The following is a 19221-nucleotide window of genomic DNA, read 5'->3' as shown; positions in this document are numbered from 1 at the left end:
TATAAGTGGGACTGTTTGTAAAATAATTGAAATAAACAAGATAATAAGTAATTGGAAGGTGGGACAGCTCTATACAATATTACTGTTGGCTGCCTTATTGTGTGCAGACATTTAATAGTGATCAGTCAGTACCTCCCCTCATCAATGTCAACGTTATTCTGGTCACTTCCCCAATCCCACTGCTTTAGTGACTCCGCCCTCTGTGTTACTCCTCACATCCAGTCTCTCCCTGTTCTATTGCTAGAATACGCCCTTCTGTTACCCATGATGCAGTTTCTCTCACCCATCTATCCTAATCTTCCACTCGCAGTGCTCCACATCCACAAATCCCTGACTGCCCCACCACATACTCCACAGCCCAGTTCAAATTACTTACCCTGACCTCCACAATCCCTAACCACCAACCTTCATACATCTGATCTTCATATCTTTATTAGAGAGCCTACCCTACTCCACTACCCACACTAATGCACCCTCACTTTTGTCTGAGCCACATCTGCTCCTCTGACCTCTGCCGTTGTCCCAGCAGAGTGTCAGCTCTGGCGGTCAGGGTATACCCTACTCTTCATTTTCATGACTGCATCCATTTTACCCACCTTGTAAGTCCGTTTTATGTATGTCCCGTTTCCCCCACTGTGGGTCTCTGCGTCCCCTTACAAACAAATGACCACAGTAAAGTGATGGGTAATACCTACATTTAAAGCAAGAAATACGTGGGCAGGAGATGGACTGCACAATAACGAACACATTGTCATTGTCTCAGCCATGGAGCAACAAGTGCTACAGCGCCTGTCTGGAAGTCCAACTACACTAATTCTTATGCATTACATAATTTTTAAAGGGGAAGATGTTCCACTTTCAATTACTTTAATGTACTGGCTTGCTGATGTCCTACTGCTGCTTTTAGCCCTGTGTTTATACCCAGCACAGTAATTTCTACACATTACAAAACACCTCTCCTGGCTATTTGGTCACATGACCATTGAAAGGAAATCTGTATGAGAAGTCATGATAGTATATTGGGGACAATGCCGAAAACTGCTCACAGCAACCAATCCGATTCTGTCACACTAAAATACAGGTCGGAAAAATGAAAGCAAACATCCGATTGCCGACAGTTTTCCTGTTACATACTTTTCACAATTGTCCCCGGTTGTACATAACAGGGAGACTGTGGCTCACTCGTGGTTGTGGAACTTCAAGTACCAGCATGCACCCAGCCAGAAGTCCCACAGCCACTGGGGACTCACCGATTGGATATCAGCAGTGCATGTAAAAGCTTCAGTCCAGCTACAGATAATAGATCAGGCCTGGCAAACCTGTGGTTCTCCCGATGTTGTGAAACTACAAGTCCCAGCATGCCCTGCCAGCTATCGTCTGGTATCTATTGACAAAGCATGCTGGGGCTTGTAGTTTCACAATATCTGGAGAGCCACAGGTTGACTAGGCCTGTAGTAGGGGCTGTGCAGGGTGGAAACAGATCCCCATGTAGTTCTCACATGCTAAGGAAATGTGTGACCCCTTTTCCTTCCCCCCCCCCCCCCCCCATGTGTCTGGGCCCCTTTCCCCTTCTCCTGTGGATGACCCCTTTCACCCCCCAACTGAAGTCAACACAAAAAAAAAAGGAAGTGAATGGTAAAAAGTAACATCAAAAGAAAAACAAAGTACAAAGATTATTTTATTACAAATCCGTTAATAAACAAACATTTACACACAACTGGTTTTGAATGTTACAAGACATGTCTCACGTGCAGTTATTTTATATTGGCTTATCCAGCTTTCTGTATCTTGGAAAGCCTTACGGTGCTTCTCAGCTATGTATTTATACAATCAGGTTTTGTTTGTTTGTTTTTTTAAATGGTCCTTGCTTTAGGACATGTCCCATCTCTACTGTTCTCTCTCCGCAAACAACTTGTACCAATTATATAAATACAAGACTGGGAAGCACAGAAAAATAAATGAATGTGAACAGTAAGAGTTGCAGGAAGGCATGTACAAGACAAGTCATTTAAAGACAGAAACTACCCTTTGAGAACACCATGTGCATTAATACATTAAACAGAGCTGTCGCTGACTGGGGCAGTGGGCTGTGTGTTGGCCGTGGGGGTACTCAGAACTGCCTCCATCGCCTCCCTTTCTTCCTCTTTCTGTTTCCTCTTCTTGGCCTTCATTTTCTTTTTCTCTTCCTTCTCCAGATCTTTCAACAGTTCCTGAAATTTGGGGCTGCGGAAGTCAACGTTGGTGCCAAACTTCTCACGGGCTTGGGCCAAGAGACGCTCCTTGCGGGCTTTTTCATCCCGTGCCTTCTGCTTGGCATCCCGCTTCGCCCTGCGCCACTCCGCCACCATCTGGGGCATCTTCGCCATATTGGCCGCTATCAGCTTATCCCTTGAAGAAACAAAAGTAACTGTCAACGGAAATGTGAATTGATAAAGCTCTCGTTTAGTATGAACATTTAGTTCATTGCGCTACCTTTGCTACCCTGATCTAAGAAGATTCTCTACGTCTTTAGTTTTTGGACCAAAACAAATTTGATATGGCAGCGGACACAAAAGTACTTAATGCAAGTATAAAGCAGACATGTATTTTATCTATAATTGGACCCAGAAGCTGGAGCAAAGCTCAGAAGTCTGCTGACACTGAGGTGTGTAGCCTGTTCCCAATGCTGGGTGACTTACGCACCTTCTATCCATAGCACAGACTGGCACCATGCACAGAATTATCTGATATTTATCACACAGCCAACTTCAGCCACACATCTCACACTATGCTTCATGGGCAACAAGATGCTGTGGTCATGTAGACAATTAGAGAATAAAAACAAGTACCCAACAGAAGATATATTCTGCCTGATGAAAGAATGTAGATTTCCGGTTGTCAGACTAAATTGTATATATTGCTTTAACTTTACTTTTCTCCGTAATTGCATTCAAGTGCACCTGTCACCTACAAACAGTGGAGGCAGAAATTTTGCTGTCTGAACCAATGTTCATGAGAACACTGCCTGTCATTTCACTACAATCAGCAAACAAAACAGCTGCCTCAACTGTGAATAGGTGACAAGTACACAAAGTCTGAATGGGAGCTGCCATATTGTTTGATCTGTGAAGTCACAAATACCAATATAGCATTGCCACATATTGCCGTATATGTAAAATCCTACCTGGAGGTAGAACCTTCAGGCTATCCCAAAATCTTGCAGCGTTTTATCGCCTCTTATAAATATACCTCTTTTATATGACTTTATTTCAGTTATAAACTTGACGGTCAGAAACTTTACAGCAGGTTCCAGGCTTCCAGCAATGTGTGTGCCTTCGTACTATCGTGGTTGACAGGGCATGCTGAGACTTGTAGTTCTACAGACGCCATAGATCCACCTGCAAAGACATTAACACTGACCTTTCCTGTTTCAGTCGCAGCATCTCCCTCTCTTTAGCCTCCACTCTGTTTAACATCTCCCTCAGGCCCGGGAACCATTCCCTCTCCTCCTCCTCTATTGCCCGGAGCTGTTCCTGGTTCGGCCACAGACTCTCAGGATTTACCCCACTAGCGCTCCCAAACCGGCCATACAGCTTGGCCTCATAAGCCGGCCCCTTGTGCCACTCCTTCGTCTCTGGGTCTGAGGGATCAGGTTTATATATTCTGTCCAAACCCCAAGCCCTTGGCCGTGCATGGTAACCCGCCGCCGGCCACGGTAAGGTCAAAGCCCGCAACCTAGCGCAGCATCTCTGCATGGGCAGCGCCATCTTGAAGGCCCGCTCCCTAATCAGGACAGGGGGGGGCCTAAAGGTGTGGCGGAAGCGGGGTATCTGTACTGACTCTATGTGGGTCCTTGGCAGGCGATAAGGGTGCCCGAGCAGCGCCTGTCTAGAGAGGCAGTAACAGGCGATAAAGGTGTTTTAAACAATGCCTGTCTTATCAATCTCTGGAGCCCCAATTGGTTCTTCTTAATTTATTTGCCTATATTAGACAATACATGATTTGGGAGAGGTAGCAATTGATCACAGGTGTGAAAAGGTGGGTCTGTGGAGAGCACGCAATAGAGTATGCATGTCAGCCTGTTGTTAAATGGTATACATTTAGAGTTTAAATAGGAAACTTGTAAAGAGGTGATTTTTTTTTTAGTTCTAATTCATAAAATGTGGTATTTAGGTGTGGTGTATGCAGCTGAAATATACCATTATCTGTTTATGGAAAATGTTTTCCCTGGAAGTTTAGAAAAACAAAAAAAAAATAGTTTACATTAAATGCACATAGTAGTTCAAGTTCACTATAAAATGTTACATGCATTTAACTGATTTTAATACTGGTTTCTTATAGTGTATTCTCTATCCTTCTGGGACTAAACCTAATTGTTGTATAACAATCTATAAAGTTGGATGTAGAGTGCAATTATGTAGAAAGAAACTGGTTGATGTAGGTTGCATAGTTTCTCTGAGCCCTTCTGTAGCCTACAGGTGAGTGCTTCCACTTCTGCTGCAGCCTAGCCTTCCCCCTGGATATCTGTTCTGTCTCCTGGCAGTAGGTGCTTTAACTAGGTAGCTTCTATACTGTCTTGCTTCTGTTCTGCATTTTACACAGTGCCCAGGTAGTGATGCGCCAGTAATTATCTCTTCCATATAGATGCAGGGAACCAGTAGAAACATACAGGCTTATTGTCTTATTTTTTTTTTTATTTTTTTTTATATAAGAATAGAATATACACAGTGCACACATACAGTACTGTATAATGGTTCATGCTTGTTTATATACATTGATTGTACATGTCTCAGAAACCCCAAACCTGTGTCTACAATTGTACAGTGGTTGCTAGCATGCTTGATGCTCATGGTTTGTGTGTCTGCCTTCTGCTGTCTTTCCTCATTCCACCTGTACTCCACCACCTGTAGCTGCACATAAACTAGTCACCAAGGGCTGCTCCATTATTGGTTGCTGGTAATGTTGCTGTCTTAGATTGTTAGCTCATTTGGGTAGTCATTTTTACCTTGTTGCATGTCATTGTGCGTGTAATTTGTGGTGTTCTGCAAATGTATAGTGGTTTGGGTTCCATTGGAAGAAAATCTCTGGATTAGTTAAAATGATAGGGTTTTTAGTACTATTAACTATAATGATTATGATGCCTTGAAAAAAAACATGTTTTTATTAGGCTCCCAATTGGCCCTTGTTCCCATATGAAAGCTGCACAGTGCGCGTCACTGACCACCATCTTGGTCTTTCCGCTCTCTGGCTGTTGACATCAGCATCCAGTCATGGACTAACCTCCCCTCTCAATATATGTGATGTCATTTGCTGTGGAGGGAAATGATACTTTTTTTTTTTTTCCCCCTCAAGGTTGCTGTCTTAAATCCTGCATCCTATTGTCCCTCTGAGCATTCGTAGGCAAACTGAGGGGGGTTCCTAGTGCCTGGGAACCCCCTCCAAGCCTGGAGCACTGTTCAATTGAGGTGGCTCAACCCTGCCCCCGTTTCACACGGCTCTGCTTTAAAAGGAAGAGCTGTGTGCACATAACAGTACTACACGCAGCATTGCCCATGTATGTATATTTTAAGGATAGGAAGTGTTGGAGAGCAGCCAAGCACTGTCTAATATTATAGCCACGCCCCCATGCATGCTTCTCACGCCCACTGGTGGCGTAGTGTGGAAACCCCCCTCTACAAATCCTGCGTTTGCCCCTGGCATTTCATGGATGAACTTATCAGTTGGCTGTGCACAATGCCTAATTCTTATATTCAACGTGTACCGAACTCATTTTATAAGTAACTTGGTCCCTGCTTTTTATGCTTATTTACCAGCTGTCGAATAACCAACAATAAAGTATTTCATTTTAGTTAAAATTCCCGTTAACGGCAATAAAGTTGGTTCATGTTACTGCTGCTGGAAAAGGGGTTAAAAAAAAAAAAGCAGAAACAGACCAGTGCTGTGAAATGAGTCCCTTTCAATGCATTGGAATCTACTACTTGTGTTCATGGGAAGTTTCTTGTGTATATATTTGTCTGGTTAATTTTTACTTTCGTCCAAACTGAATCCAATGCATGCTGGCTTGTATGCACATTACAGGGTAACTGTTTTACTTTCTCACTACATCCATGTAGGATAACTGGGGCCAAGCTGGGAGGAGGGTGATGTGTGGTCAACTTCTGTCAACCTGCATCAGTACAGATCGTATTCTGGCTGTTCTGGGCAGTGGCATTTTCATAGGTATTGGCCTCTTATGTAGATAATACCAGACTCGTCCCATATCTACAACTAGTAAAGGTATATCTTTATATACGTCTTATTTTTCGTCTAAAAAAGTAATCCTACATCAGTATTTGGACACAGCATGGTGAGGTTCCTGTGACAGCTGTCTCCTCCACCTTAGGATGAAACTCCCACCTACTTGTTTGAGGGCTGTGTATACAGTGCAGAGTGTAAACTGGGCATACAGTTGTTGTGTGTTTGTGCAGCCATGCGATGCTCTAAAGAGTGCAGTAACTAAATCCTCTACAGTCAATGAATCTATCTTCTTGTAGAGATTTATTCTCATTTTTCTCAAGTCTATTGATAGAACATTGTAATGTTACATTAGGAGATAGACTCCTAAATTCAGCAATCCAGTGACACTACATACCTGTAATTGTTTTGTAACTAGCTAGACTGAAGTATCTGAAATTTTCAGTAAACATTCAATTTCCTTGTTCCCCGCCCACCTTTTTAAAATGTTATATGATTGTGATATCAGTAAGCATCTTTTACATTATACACAGTACAGACACCTCTGGGGGGAGATCCCAGTAATATCTGTGTATTATACAGCTTCTCTCTATTACATTATACACAGTACAGACACCTCTGGGGGAGATCCCAGTAATATCTGTGGATTATACATCTCCTCTCTATTACATTATACACAGTACAGACACCTCTGGAGGAGATCCCAGTAATATCTGTATTATACAGCTTCTCTCTATTACATTATACACAGTACAGACACCTCTGGGGGGAGATCCCAGTAATATCATACTTGCCAACATTTTTTTTTTTTTCTTCCGGGAGATGCCGGCTGGGACGTGGGCGTGCAGGGGGCGGGGCTGCGAAATCGCGTCATTTTGGCCCCGCCCCCGTGACGGAATGACGCAAATCGCGTCATTTTACAGTGGGGGCGGGGCTAAACGCCGCGATTCCGGGTGAATCGCGGCGTTTAAACTAAATTTTTCCCCCTTCCTATCAGGGAGATTGCCACACTCGTCCGGGAGACTCTCGCAAAATGCGGGAGTCTCCCGGACAATGCGGGAGAGTTGGCAAGTATGAGTAATATCTGTGAATTACACAGCTCCTCTCTATTACATTATACACAGTACAGACACCTCTGGGGGAGATCCCAGTAATATCTGTGTATTATACATCTCTCTATTACATTATACACAGTACAGACACCGCTGGGGGGAGATCCCAGTAATATCTGTGTATTATACAGCTCCTCTCTATTACATTATACACAGTACAGACACCTCTGGGAGGAGATCCCAGTAATATCTGTGTATTATACAGCTCCTCTCTATTACATTATACACAGTACAGACACCTCTGGAGGAGATTCCAGTAATATCTGTGTATTATACAGCTCCTCTCTATTACATTATACACAGTACAGACACCTCTGGGGGGAGATCCCAGTAATATCTGTGTATTATACAGCTCTTCTATATTACATTATACACAGTACAGACACCTCTGGGGGGAGATCCCAGTAATATCTGTGTATTATACAGCTCCTCTCTATTACATTATACACAGTACAGACACCTCTGGGGGGAGATCCTAGTAATATATGTGTATTATACAGCTCCTCTCTATTACCTTATACACAGTACAGACACCTCTGGGGGAGATCCCAGTAATATCTGTGTATTATACAGCTCCTCTCTATTACATTATACACAGTACAGACACCTCTGGGGGGAGATCCCAGTAATATCTGTGTATTATACAGCTCCTCTCTATTACATTATACACAGTACAGACACCTCTGGGGGGAGATCCCAGTAATATCTGTGTATTATACAGCTCCTCTCTATTACATTATACACAGTACAGACACCTCTGGGGGGAGATCCCAGTAATATCTGTGTATTATACATCTCCTCTCTATTACATTATACACAGTACAGACACCTCTGGGGGGAGATCCCAGTAATATCTGTGTATTATACAGCTCCTCTCTATTACATTATACACAGTACAGACACCTCTGGGGGGAGATCCCAGTAATATCTGTGTATTATACATCTCCTCTCTATTACATTATACACAGTACAGACACCTCTGGGGGGAGATCCCAGTAATATATGTGTATTATACAGCTCCTCTCTATTACATTATACACAGTACAGACACCTCTGGGGGGAGATCCTAGTAATATATGTGTATTATACAGCTCCTCTCTATTACATTATACACAGTACAGACACCTCTGGGGGGAGATCCTAGTAATATCTGTGTATTATACAGCTCCTCTCTATTACATTATACACAGTACAGACACCTCTGGGGGAGATCCCAGTAATATATGTGTATTATACAGCTCCTTTCTATTACATTATACACAGTACAGACACCTCTGGGGGAGATCCCAGTAATATATGTGTATTATACATCTCCTCTCTATTACATTATACACAGTACAGACACCTCTGGAGGAGATCCCAGTAATATCTGTGTATTATACAGCTCCTCTCTATTACATTATACACAGTACAGACACCTCTGGGGGGAGATCCCAGTAATATATGTGTATTATACATCTCCTCTCTATTACATTATACACAGTACAGACACCTCTGGGGGGAGATCCCAGTAATATCTGTGTATTATACAGCTCCTCTCTATTACATTATACACAGTACAGACACCTCTGGGGGAGATCCCAGTAATATCTGTGTATTATACAGCTCCTCTCTATTACATTATACACAGTACATACACCTCTGGGGGGAGATCCCAGTAATATCTGTGTATTATACAGCTCCTCTCTATTACATTATACACAGTACAGACACCTCTGGGGGAGATCCCAGTAATATCTGTGTATTATACAGCTCCTCTCTATTACATTATACACAGTACAGACACCTCTGGGGGGAGATCCCAGTAATATATGTGTATTATACAGCTCCTCTCTATTACATTATACACAGTACAGACACCTCTGGGGGAGATCCCAGTAATATCTGTGTATTATACATCTCCTCTCTATTACATTATACACAGTACAGACACCTCTGGGGGGAGATCCCAGTAATATCTGTGTATTATACAGCTACTCTCTATTACATTATACACAGTACAGACACCTCTGGGGGAGATCCCAGTAATATCTGTGAATTACACAGCTCCCCTGTATTACATTATAGTGGTGGACCTGTAGCACACCACCGCTGTAGCCCTTTGCACAATCTGACTACTTGCATCATATATAGCATGCTATGTGTATTTTAAGCATGTTGCACCTATCATGATGACACCTTGATTGCAGGAATGATCTTTGTGAAAGAGGTTGTAGGCATCAGTGCAAAATATGCTCTTCATGATCTGTAGAAAGCGGGAGGTTTGGGCAGAAGCCCCTCTCTTTTTGATAGGCCATGTGCTTTTTGGGCTACAAAAAAAAAAAAGTAGCAGTCCTGGCAGAATTGGGGCAACTGAGAATACGCTGATGTTGCAGATTGCTGCACAGGCTCATGGGATGTTCATGCTCGTGAAGATGGACGGCTTACACAACTGTAAAATATTATTCCACACTAGAATGTCACTAGTGGTAATATGTACATGGAACAGGGTCTGTCTGTTCCACCATTGGCTGGCTAACTGGGTGTGTGGATATAACATACTTGTATGTCCCGTGTTGGCGGTTTGAAGTCACAATCGGTGGGCCAAAGCTTAAGTAAGTGGGGTAATTGGTTGTTTTTCAAGAGAACTGCAGTTCTATCTATGGGCATCAGCCTGTCTGCAACCAGCCATTGGCTCCAGCTCCTCATGTATGTATATACATCCATATCTCGTATTCTCATGTGGAAATATTTGGCATTAGAAAAGGGACATACCATGTTCAGCTACAATTTGTACACATGGGTTATCCATATGAGATAAATACATATGAGATATTGGCTCGGCAAGCACCGCATTACCAGTGTTGCCAGAGCCACTAGTTCTGGCCTTAATGGTGTCATGTCAGCTGTGCATTGGCTGCTGGTATGTGTTTTTTTTTTTTTTTTTTGTGTTTTGTTTTTAAATACGTTTTATTAGTAACATCTTATCTTGAACAGCATTACAAAATATAAAACTCTTGAAAGGTACATTAGTAAGATGATAAATGCACATACAAATTTGACAGTGTGTATGACACTCACATAGCTTTTACAAAACAAATTCAGCTTCATATGAACATGGTACCATGGAGATGTTGTTTTGTTTTAAATTATACAAATAAGGGGGAGAAGAGAAAGAGGGGGGTGGTACAGGGCAAAATGGAGGAAGGGGAAAGAACAGATTGAGGGTTAGGGGAAGGGAGGATGAATTCACGCTTTTATGTTTTTAGCAGAAGATAATAGTTCAATCTGGTATTTTCAGTAACGGATCGGGTTTGACTAAAATTGGAGCAGAGGTTGGTTGTAATATGAAGCCCAAGGAGACCAGACTTTGTTGAAGGACACGGAGGAGCCCCTAAGCATGCTGTTGATGTGCTCCATCTGATAGGTGTGCAAGATCCTACCACAGACCATTGGAGGCGTGGGGTTCTTCCAGTGGGCAGCTATTTGGCAGGTAGCTGCGCTGATTATATGCAGAAGAAGCTTATGGGTATGTGTTGGAAGGGGTAGAGGCAGTAATACATGCTTGGGATCGGAGGGCACAGGAGTATCGAGAATGGCTGTTGCTAATGCGAGAAGTTCTGTCCAGAACGGGCGCAGTTTGGGACAGTCCCACCATGTGTGTATGAAGGTGCCTGTATGGCCACAATCTCTCCAACATGTTGGACTTGTTTGAGGGTATATAATATGAAGCCTAGAGGGAACATAGTACCATCTATGCAGCAATTTATTGGCGTTTTCTTTGGTACGGACATTTATGGAGCAACGTGCTGTCCACTCATAGATGTCTGACCATTCTTCTGGGTCTAGGGATGTTCCCAAATCTGCCTCCCACTGTCTGAGAATGGTCCTTGGTCTCTGTGGAGGTGGGGAGTAGGGCATTGTATAGCTTTGAGATTAGACCTTTTGAGAATGGTCCCGATGGGCATAAATTCTCAAACACAGTGGGGGGGTCTAGCAGATAACTGAGCCTTGATCTGCTGATGATGATGTCTGATTTGTAAGTATTGGTGGAACTGTCCCATCGTGAACCCGCACCACTCAGTCAATTCTGAGAACTGGGGGAACGTTGGAGTCCCTATGTGGTTTAGCAGTAATAATTTACCTTCCCCCTTCCCATTTTGTGTACATAGGACGTGAAAGGCCTGGTGTAAAAGCTGGATTCAACCAAAAGGTATAAGTATCTGGTGGGTAGGAGATAGAGATGCCATTCTACTAAACTGAGACCAGATTGAAAGGGAGAGATCTATTACTGGGTGAGTTCGAGAGGGCTGGGCGCTGTGCGGCTGAAAGCCAGAGGATAGAACAAATCGGTGAGCCTCCTAATAGATCTGATTCTATATCAACCCAGACCCTGGTTCCAGGCGGGGAGTGCCATTGGACACATTGAGCGAAACGTGCCGCAAAGTAATAATTGCGAAGATTGGGTATGCCGAGGCCACCCGCCATGGGAGAGCGTTGTAGGATACAAGCAGAGATCCTGTATCTCTTATTTGACCAAACGAAGCGCATGATAGGAGTTTGCAGCATTTTAAAAGTAGAGGGAGGAACTTTGATGGGGAGGGTATGGAAAAGGTAAAGCAGCCTGGGGAGCAAATTCATCTTCACTGATGTAATCCGGCCCACCCAAGATATTATCGGCTTGTCCCAAGAAATCATGTCTTTTTTGAGGCATGCTATCAATTGGGGGTAGTTTGCTTGGTAGAGGTCTTCTACCTTTCTAGTAATTGCTATACCCAGATATTTGATACTATTGGAATTCCAGAAAATTTAGCTCCAGAAGCTGCTTCAACTTCAGTGGGATATTGAGATCCAGAATATCCGTCTTGGCCGTGTTGACCTTAAAGTTCGAGACTATAGAAAAATTATCGAGCTCCTGAAATAGGTTTGGTAACGATGTTATGGGATTGGTAATGGTGAGGAGGATATCTGCGTAGAGCGAAGTCTTGTAGATGCTGGAGGATAGCTGTATGCCAGAGATGTTGGGATTTTGTTGTATTTTCAAGGCCAGGGGTTCTATGGTGAGTGCAAACAGAAGTGGAGAGAGGGGGCAACCTTGTCGTGTTCCACTTTGAATTTGAAAAGATGGGGAGGAACACCCATTCACCTGAACAGAAGCGGTTGGGTTAACATACAGGGAGGGGACCCGTTTAAGAAAGCGGTCTTTGAAGCCATAAGTCGAGCGGGTCTTCGGCTGCTGGTATGTTTTTAAGCTACAAAACCAGAAGCTGCAAATAGTAAAAACTCCCGGTGCTCCATATGAAAATGATAAATAAAATATTAAGTGACAAACTTTTTATAGAACTACTAAGAGAACTAACAATAGATAAAGGGGTAGTGCTTTTAAGTTGTCAGTAGGAAATTTGAATGGCATCACCAACTAGGCACCAATGTATTCACATGTGTCTTCTGCTCAGGAAAACCAGTTGTACTCCTATGATATCTCCCTCTGGTAAATGGATGTCTACACAATCATTTGGCTTTAGTTCATTGGGTTCTTTTATAGGTGCTCTGGCATTGTTATATAACCAGCATGTCTGGTAAATGTCATGGGTCTGCCCTATGCCCACCTCCTGTGATCCATTATATTGTTCCTCACAGCTGGTGATCCCTCTGGATGCTACAACAGGCAAAAACGCCACACAACCGCCATGCAATTGGTCTATGCTTGCCTTCTATTGGCTGGTCAGTCTCTGAGGACAAAACGCATCAGGCTGATGTTATGGATTTCATGCCACAATGCAACTCCATCCCTCTGCCTGTCCCTTTCCATTAAAGTGACTTGTGGGCAGCAGGGGGATTAAATATAAAGTGTTGAACAGAGCAACGTGGAGTCAGCCCTTTTATGGCAACCTAATAACCTGCTAGGGATTAGTGTCTTATAATCATGAGATATTGATCATTGATTGGCTACACTCCTATGAATATTTGTTTAGCCCATAAATTGGCTGCCTCCACTTTGTAGGTGACCAGTGCACTTTAGCTAGTTGACTGGTGGCAAGGGGGCCCAGAGGTAAGGAGCACTCATGTCCTATATGGACATCCTGAGCGCAGTGCGTCTTTATACGAGTGTGGTCCAGCCATTTGGAGTTCAGGTCAAAAGACCAGCTCCCATGGGATACTATCCAAATGGTTGGATTTGGCCATTCAACAATCGGGCTGCATTAAGAGTTGTTGGGAGATGATTGTCCACACGGTGAGATGGTGGTTGTTGTCAGACATCGTTTTTGGGCTTCCTCATTTAACTGCTGAAATGTTCCTGATGTGAAGTCACATTATTCCTAAAACTGTAATTTTCCAGGCAATTGGATCTAAAATGTTTGGCAGAATTGTAGCATGTGTGGGGCACCTTATGAAAGGTTAAACTGTATATATGGTTCTTAAATAAACCACTATTGTATTATACAGGCTATCTGAGGCTTTACAAGATGCTAACTGGTGGGTCAAGCACCAACTACGTCCTTCTATTCATAGAACCCATTTTTTTGGATTACTGGAGAAGCCTCCGCACCAATCTGCTCCATCAACAATCTCCCAATGCCTGCTGTCTACCTTCCAACTCTACACCCACCACCGTTAGAGGCACTGGTGATGGGTGTAGGTATCTCAGACATGGTCACAGCAACGTGCTGGTGGCTGCAGAATGAAGCTGAGTGCAGATGAGCCAGTTTCTCTGCACTGCTATAATGCCATTTGTGATTGACGTAAATGTTTTGAGTATCTACTGTAGAGTTGATTGAGTAGTAATGTCATCCACACCCCCCCAGGACTTTGTGACCTGACCTTTGTTTCATTGGTAAGGATGTAAATAGTAACTTCTCTATTACAAAATGCAGATATTGGGGTTAATATTCCATGTACAATAAGGAAATGAATTGAATATTTCAGTTTTTCATTGTCTCCTGTAGTAGAAGAAATTACGACCAGCCAACTGTAGACTACAAGGATATCGAAACCTGATCTTGACTTCCAATCATTTTATTACATAAAAGCTGGTTAATATAGGTATAAACTCCAGTAGATGATATCAGAACTCACTGTTTACATAGCCATCACTTTATGTATTATCAGATTTTGCCTGTAGTCTTGATTTTTGTTTTGTAACTTAGTAGGTGGTAGGAGTGGACTGCTTTACCGTGCTATGTAATACTGCGACTTCTACTGCTTTCATTGGTAAAACCATCAAATCCTATTCAATTAAATCTTCCATACCACCACTGAACATAGTCCTATAACTTACAACAGTGTATAGTATCCCATAAAGATCATTTACAGTAGGGGTTCTACTATTCCATAGAATATTCACAATAGAGTAAATGCATTCATTTTGCCTCTTCTAATGGGACAGTTACAGTGTAAATGAAGGTCACTCATTATGTACAAGGTAATGACAAGAGATGCACTAAACTAGCTGCATACTTGGCAGTAGCACATACGCATAGAGCATGTGGTTACCTAGCTGGTTAAATCTTCCTAAATGTGTTTGGTATTCATTTTTATTATATTATGCACAATACTGTATCCGAATACTCCACAAATGTATCTTTCCTCTTATAATATTATACACATTGGGCCTTATTCATTAAGGAAAGTAAAGCAAATGAGTAACATTGCACCTTGTTAAAACTATGTTGCATTGGAGGGAAAGCTAAATTGTGATGGCAGATTTATAGTTTGGTAAGAGAATGTCCTAGATCGACTTTATATTTCATTGTAAAAATAAAGCCATCAAGTATTTGTGTGGTTCATGACAAAAAAAACCAAAACAGTATTTAACTTGTGTGCAATAAACTAATTTGCACCCCTTGCATTGTAACATGGTTTTGCCCAGGAGAAAACTTACTCATATTTTTGCCTTATTTTTACTTAATGAATCAGGCCCAGTGTGTATTATAATTTATAAATGAAGGTCATTTATACAGCAACTACATCTATTTGTTTTAGGTGCAGTGTCTTTGGTTCTCTGTTTATGTACAGACACTGTATCACCTGTCTAATATGAAACTCAAACGTGTCTCATTGATTGAAACTGGAAAGCAGATCTGTGCTCTTAGCAAAAACTAAACTACTATTTTTTTTTCTGTCTCCTGCAACAGGTGGTAGTGTGGCAGATTTCTCTCTCCCCTAAACTTTCCTAACTTTTAGCCTGTGAGTCTTTCTCTCAACTCTGGGTATTTAAGACGGTGCCTCTACACTTTGAGAAAGTAACTAGACATACGACAGTGGGTCTTGTGAGACCCTTCATTCAGCTAGACGAAAGGGGATAGATCCCCAGACTATACAACCGAAGACCTCCCTCACCACGGACAAAAAATGTTTTTAATCCAGTTCCTACTCCTGTTTCCCTTGGCGTTGAGTTCGGCTCCTTTCGGTGAAGAAGGATCTGCCTTCGGAAGTCTAGACTCGCTTAATGCGAGGGCTCAGGCTGTCTCTTCTGGGGCTCATAGGGTACCCCCTCTATCCTTCCTGAACTCGCCTTTTTTCAAACCAAGGCAAGCAGAAGCCCCAAAGTCATTTTTCCAAGGAAGGCCCAGCTTTGGCCAGAGGGACAGAATGGATGAAGAAGCCCTACAAAGAAAGAAGGTATGGGAGAATGCCATACAGAAGGAGAGCAGCAGGGTACGCCCTGACCAAGTGCTGCCTATCGGGCAGGACGCCTTAAAGCGGTCAAGATGCAATGCGCTGCCTTTTATACAGGTAAACCTTTTTGTGTTACTTTGACTACATATGTTATAAGATGGTGAGGAATAATTATCACCTGATATTGGTGTACAAGCACATGAACCTCTTGCTTCGTCCTGATGGTCTGTGCATTAGGAAGAAGGCAAGAGGGGACTATCCAAATACTGATCAAATCTTGCTGTTCTCTGCTACTGTCTAATATATATTGTTTACTTAACCATGATATAAAAAACTTGATGAAATAGAGCTTTCTACAGACTGTCCCCCTCCAGTTCTCCATGGATGCCTCACATGCTCTACCTCCTCGTTATACTGGTGGTTTTCCTACAAAGTAAACCCTAGTTATATTGTGCGTTAATATGTACCCCCCCCCCCCCACTCTAAATCTTCTCCTAGCCACACTCTACAGGCCTCCCAGCATCTGCTAATAACTGCTTCCCATATTGTGACCAGTTACATGGATTTCTCTAAAGCTGTCTCTCCTCCTCTGGATCATTCTCTCTGTCTTCCCTCTAGTCTCCACCTTCAGGAGATCTCGCTGTAAGCGTCTTTGAAGGGGAATCCTCTAACTACTTAGTTTCCAACATTAATTTTAATCGGCTGCTTCTTGCCTTTCCCATACGATACAAGGGCTCGTTAACCCTGCCTTACACTTACATCAGTGATGGTGGGTAGCACAGTGGCCTAGTGGTTAGCACTTCTGCCTCACAGCACTGGGGTCATGAGTTCGATTCCTGATCATGACCTTATCTGTGTGGAGTTTGTATGTTCTCCCTGTGTTTGCGTGGGTTTCCTCCGGGTGCTCTGGTTTCCTCCCACACTCCAAAAACATACTGGTAGGTTAATTGGCTGCTAGTAAAAATTGACCCTAGTCTCTATCTTTCTCTTTCTCTTCTGTGTGTGTATGTTAGGGAATTTAGACTGTAAGATCCAATTGGGCAGGGACTGATGTGAATGAGTTCTCTGTACAGCGCTGCGGAATTAGTGGCGCTATATAAATAAATGATGATGATGATGATAGTGTATCCTTTACATCAGGTGTATGCCATACCACTTCTCCCACTACTTTCATTGTAAAACTATAAAATTCCATTCGCTTACATTTTTCATACCACCACTTCTATAATTCTATTCGGACCACTGCTTTAAATAATTGGTTAGTGCAAGCAGGCTTTGTCCACTATGTAATGTGCTATTCTGCATGAAAAGTTGGCACTGTGCGTATACTGTAACTATAGTGTATTGGGGAGCAGGTGAGATGAGTTGAGGTGTAATGGTCTGTGCATTGTCCTCATGGTTTCTTTTCTGTTCCAGTTTGTCTTCAGGAAAAACTGCGCTCCAGTGCGTGTTCCCAACAAGTTTTGCTTTGGTCAGTGCAACTCTTTCTATGTCCCTGGCTGGCCTACTGGACTATCGCAGCCTTGCACATCTTGTGCCCCCACCCGCTCCAAACGCATATCTGTTCCTCTGTTCTGTCTCGGTGGCTCCATGTCCTGGGAGAAAGTGGTTCTGGTGGAAGAGTGCGGCTGCGAGACCCCTTACGATCAGGAGATGACAGGAGTCAGCGGAGACGGCTTCCTGCCGGTGTCCTAATGACAGATGACTTATTGCTGCAACAGACTAATATCAGACTTCTATGTCCGACCGAAGGGCCTTTTTTAGTGGCCTCTACACTACGGGAATCCTTTGCCACAGGAAAGTGGGACCAATTAACGACCCCTGTGAAACGGTGACCTTTCTACAATGTGTCTGACACAGCTCAATTTTAATTTATATTTTTTTCTCACCTAGACTTTAACGTTGTATTTGACGACTGTCCCTTTCTAGAAGTGGGGACAAAACTAGTTTAAACTCTGGATTTTATTAGGTCCTCCATCTATTCTTTATTTAATCTTCCTTTTGGAAACACTTCCACATTCCTTACATGCCTTCTGGATTTTTCAAAAGTGTTTGCACCATGCTTAGGTCTTTCAGAAGTTATCCCTGTTTTGTAAAAACTGTGATTTTAATGAACAATACACTTATTTTTTTTTATTTTAAGGTTTTTATTTGATTTTTAATTTGTCTGGTTGACACAGAATTTTACATCAAGATGTCATTTGCTGCTTGTCCACCATTAATAACTTTGGATGTACATATGATAGAAGGACAGTGTAAAGGTGACATTGTAGAGTTTGTTTTTAATCTTCAACTTATCCAGAAGTGTATTTCTACAAGTTTATTGATCCTGTGCCCCATTGCTCCTGTTTGACAGCCCTTGCCATGTAGTATGGGGTAATGTAATTGACGCTAGGAGTGACATGTTACCTCTCAGGTTTCCTCTGAAGGAATTTTTTTTTTTTTTTTTTTTTTTTTCATATGAATACTTATTATTTTGCCTATTGGTGTTTTTTTTATTCTTATTTCTGATCAGGTGCTTCCATTTATCACAACTAGGCCTAAAACGCAGCCTGTACTGTAGTAGTGACCACTGTTTCATCAACCACAGAGCATTCTTCAGAACAGCTTTAAACCTGTCATTTATTGGTTTCTTTGTATTTTTGATATATTTATTTTTTTTTTATTTTTTTTTTGTTTGTAACAGCTTGAGTTTTGCAAGGGTATATTGATATAATAATCTATCTAACTTTGCAGAACAATAAAGGGCTGAGATCATTAGGGAAATTTTTCCTTTGCACTTTGCCTGAACATCATTTAAGAAAATGGTTGTGAAGGATGTAAGCAGTACAAAGGAAATATTTCCTGACTGACAAATACATATTCATACCCCCTCCCCATGATTTTAAGAGCGTTCATGTTCTGACCGAAGATTGTAATCTGCAATTGAATGAACAAATCTTGATTGTTTTGGCCTAAACAATGAATGTCTTATCAGGAATAAAGATTGTATTTACACTTGAGTCTTGAATTGAATTTTCATAAGATAATATGGTAATTAAGGGGTTGGGGGGGGGGGGGGGGGGGTTCATGTTGGGGCAGAGGGAGCAAGAAGCTGCGTAGTTAATATCCTATACAAAATGGGCATTGTGTAAGTACATTCACACAAGAAGGCACCTAGATGAGCATATATCTACTATGGAGCAATATCATGTATAGCCAGCGGGAGGTGGTTTGCAGATGGGTTTTTCAAACTGCTAAATAGTGTTTGACCACACTGAGGCGCTAGAGCACTGCAAGGAAAGCAGCCTAAACTTTT

The 19221-nt window shown here is 42.3% G+C and overlaps 2 protein-coding genes across 2 annotated transcripts; one reads left to right on the top strand and one right to left on the bottom strand.

The window, feature by feature from the left end:
- Positions 1–1660: 1660 nt before the first annotated feature.
- GADD45GIP1 (GADD45G interacting protein 1) lies at positions 1661–3790 on the bottom strand. Its single transcript, XM_075206727.1, has 2 exons — positions 3400–3790; positions 1661–2388 (listed from the first exon to the last, which is right to left on the bottom strand). The coding sequence occupies exons 1-2, from the start codon at positions 3744–3746 to the stop codon at positions 2055–2057; spliced, it is 681 nt and encodes a 226-aa protein (XP_075062828.1). The 5' UTR covers positions 3747–3790; the 3' UTR covers positions 1661–2054.
- Positions 3791–3926: 136 nt separating this feature from the next.
- On the top strand, positions 3927–18925 carry DAND5 (DAN domain BMP antagonist family member 5). The gene is made up of 3 exons (XM_075205051.1): positions 3927–4017; positions 15440–16040; positions 17340–18925. The coding sequence occupies exons 2-3, from the start codon at positions 15657–15659 to the stop codon at positions 17616–17618; spliced, it is 663 nt and encodes a 220-aa protein (XP_075061152.1). The 5' UTR covers positions 3927–4017; positions 15440–15656; the 3' UTR covers positions 17619–18925.
- The last annotated feature ends 296 nt before the right edge of the window (positions 18926–19221 follow it).

This window comes from Mixophyes fleayi, chromosome 4, assembly GCF_038048845.1.
Source record: "Mixophyes fleayi isolate aMixFle1 chromosome 4, aMixFle1.hap1, whole genome shotgun sequence".
NCBI lineage: Eukaryota > Metazoa > Chordata > Amphibia > Anura > Limnodynastidae > Mixophyes > Mixophyes fleayi.
Note: the sequence above shows the minus strand (reverse complement) of the source record. Positions and strands in the feature narration are given on the sequence as shown.

Coding starts and splice junctions, on each gene's coding strand:
- GADD45GIP1 (XM_075206727.1), bottom strand. CDS start 3,746: ATGGCGCTGCCCATGCAGAGATGCTGCGCTAGGTTGCGGGCTTTGACC. Junction 2,389..3,399: donor CTGCGACTGAAACAGGAAAG/GTCAGTGTTAAT, acceptor TGTTTCTTCAAG/GGATAAGCTGATAGCGGCCA.
- DAND5 (XM_075205051.1), top strand. CDS start 15,657: ATGTTTTTAATCCAGTTCCTACTCCTGTTTCCCTTGGCGTTGAGTTCG. Junction 16,041..17,339: donor ATGCGCTGCCTTTTATACAG/GTAAACCTTTTT, acceptor TTTCTGTTCCAG/TTTGTCTTCAGGAAAAACTG.